At 40.6% G+C, this 2,474-nt stretch overlaps 1 protein-coding gene across 1 annotated transcript in view; it reads right to left on the reverse strand.

The window, feature by feature from the left end:
• Positions 1–1,044: 1,044 nt before the first annotated feature.
• LOC125038026 (loricrin-like) overlaps positions 1,045–2,474 on the reverse strand; it is a 2,924-nt gene continuing 1,494 nt past the window's right edge. Inside the window, exon 3 of the mRNA XM_047631261.1 lies at positions 1,045–1,832. Within this exon, the coding sequence (XP_047487217.1) occupies positions 1,045–1,832 (788 nt within the window). The remainder of the gene's footprint in view (positions 1,833–2,474) is intronic.

The following is a 2,474-nucleotide window of genomic DNA, read 5'->3' on the forward strand; positions in this document are numbered from 1 at the left end:
AAAATTAAATGTGTTTATACGTTCTATGTGAAAAAAGTGGTCAATGTGAATATGCGTGAAATACTGGTAATAAACAACAGTATATGTATATATATGTACACACACACACACACACACACACACACACATATATATATATATATATATATATATATATTGTAAACTATGGGAAACCGTGAGTGATAACTGATATGATATGGCTTAGGCTTAGGGCACTACATAGTATTTTTTTCACACCTGAGAAACCTCTGCCAGTCAGCGGTATCTCTCTCTCTCCAGCAATAAATTGACATAAGAAGCATTGTTGGACCAATCTAGTATGGCCCTAGTGATAGCAGCTGGCACACACACAAATAAATGCACTCATGCTTGCACACACATACATACACATGTCTATTTACACACACACACACACACACATGCATACGCATGTCTATTTACACACACACACACAGATATATATATATATATATATATATATATATATATATATATGTGTGTGTGAATATATATGCGGGTGTCTCTTTATATAGCATACACACACACTCACCCATATAACTATCTATCTATTTACATAAACAAAGAAAGTAACTCCTGCATCTGTGCTATGTATGCGCACACTTTTATGAGTGTATATGTCTAATGTATATGTATATGTATAAAGACACAATTATCCATCTATTTTCTTTGTCGCTACATCCTTACATTTATATTATACATCCATAATCTTAAATACTAACTATTGTTTGCTAACAACTGTGTATATATTGTTAGATAGACAGATATAGAACGATGAATAGATAGAAAGTTATACAGATAAAGAGTATATACGAGAGACAGAGCCATTCATAATAACTAGAGTAAGTTTTAATCAAAACATCAAAATGATTATTCTGACATTCCGTACTTCGGAAAAGTAATACAAGTTTGAACTATACTCATTTATTTCAAAATAGAAACAAACATGATATTATAACATATTAAAAAAAAAAAAAAAATGAAAATGATGTGATATGATAATAACAAACGTGTGTGGCTCCTTGATCAGGGCCCTGAGTAAGTGTTCGAGGGAGCGGGTGGAGGGCCATAATTACCACCAGAACCCCCACCAAGACCACCAGAACCTCCGCCAAATCCGCCACCAGAACCACCACCGGAACCACCGCCAAATCCGCCGCCGGAACCACCGCCAAATCCGCTACCAGAACCACCGCCAAATCCGCCTCCTGAACCTCCGCCGATGACTTGTCCTCCGCCGTTGGCAGCCGCTTGGAGAGCAGTCTGGAGATCAACTCCAATAGGCAGTTGAGGGTTATCACCTTCAGCATAGTTGACGAAGTAAACCTCAGGGTTGGACGGTGGAGGAGCTGTCACTTCGATCACTTGCTGTCCTCCTCCTCCATCGTCCTTGTTCAGGACGTACACCACGCTCTGTTGCCGTGGTGGAGGAACGATGATTGGCTCAGGCGCTGCTCCCTTCTCAGGAACGCGGACAAATAGGATATTGTGGTCGATTCTTGGTGGAGGAATACTTGGCGGTGGACCGCTTTCTTCTTTCTGTTCGGGAGCATCATAGACAAATACGTTCCGTGAGATTATGGGAACGACACAGGAGCCGTCAACATGAAGAACCTCACCCGCATTGCATCCTCCTCCATATCCAGATCCTCCACCTCCACCTCCCCTGCCGGAGAAAGCACCACCAGAGATTCCTCCAACGCTAGAGAATCCTCCACCACCAGAGAATCCTCCTCCGGAAAATCCTCCACCTCCTCCCGCGGAGAAACCACCTCCCGATGATGGAGGACTATATCCTTGTGGCGCAGCGTACGCTGCAGCAACGAATGCAGCAATCTGGAGAATATTTATGATAACGCACTCATTAGATAGATAATTATAAATAACGTTCACTATTCCCTTCAAATTTCTTCTCTTTTATTAAATCAATGTCAGGAAATACAACTCACCAAAAGTCTCATGATCGAAATAAGTGAATGTCGCAGAAGTATGTTGTCTTATATACCATTGCTTGCGCCGTTAAAATGTACACACGAACGCACACATAGGTTACTTTCTTCTTTACGTTTTTCTCCTAACCATAATAACTTTTTGGTCACCGCTACATTACGTTCTCTTCCCTGAAAAAAGTTGTGCTCTACAGAGAAAGTAGAAAGATATTATACTGCAGAATCGCTGAATCAAGAATGTAATATTGTCGTTGTGTATGTATTTAATGTAACTGTACACACACACATACATACCTTTCAAACTATCTCTCTACCTATCTATATCTATCTACATATACCTGTCTATCTATCTGTCTCTCTCTATCTATATTTCTATCTGTCAATCTATCTATCTATATGTGAAGACAGACAGACAATCAGGCAGGCAGGCAGGCAGGTAGGCAGGCAGACAGACAGGCAGGCAAGCAGACAGGCAGACAGTCTGAAAGAAAGATAAAGGGAGGGTAC

This window comes from Penaeus chinensis, chromosome 24 (assembly GCF_019202785.1).
Source record: "Penaeus chinensis breed Huanghai No. 1 chromosome 24, ASM1920278v2, whole genome shotgun sequence".
In the NCBI taxonomy this organism is placed as follows: Eukaryota; Metazoa; Arthropoda; class Malacostraca; order Decapoda; family Penaeidae; genus Penaeus; species Penaeus chinensis.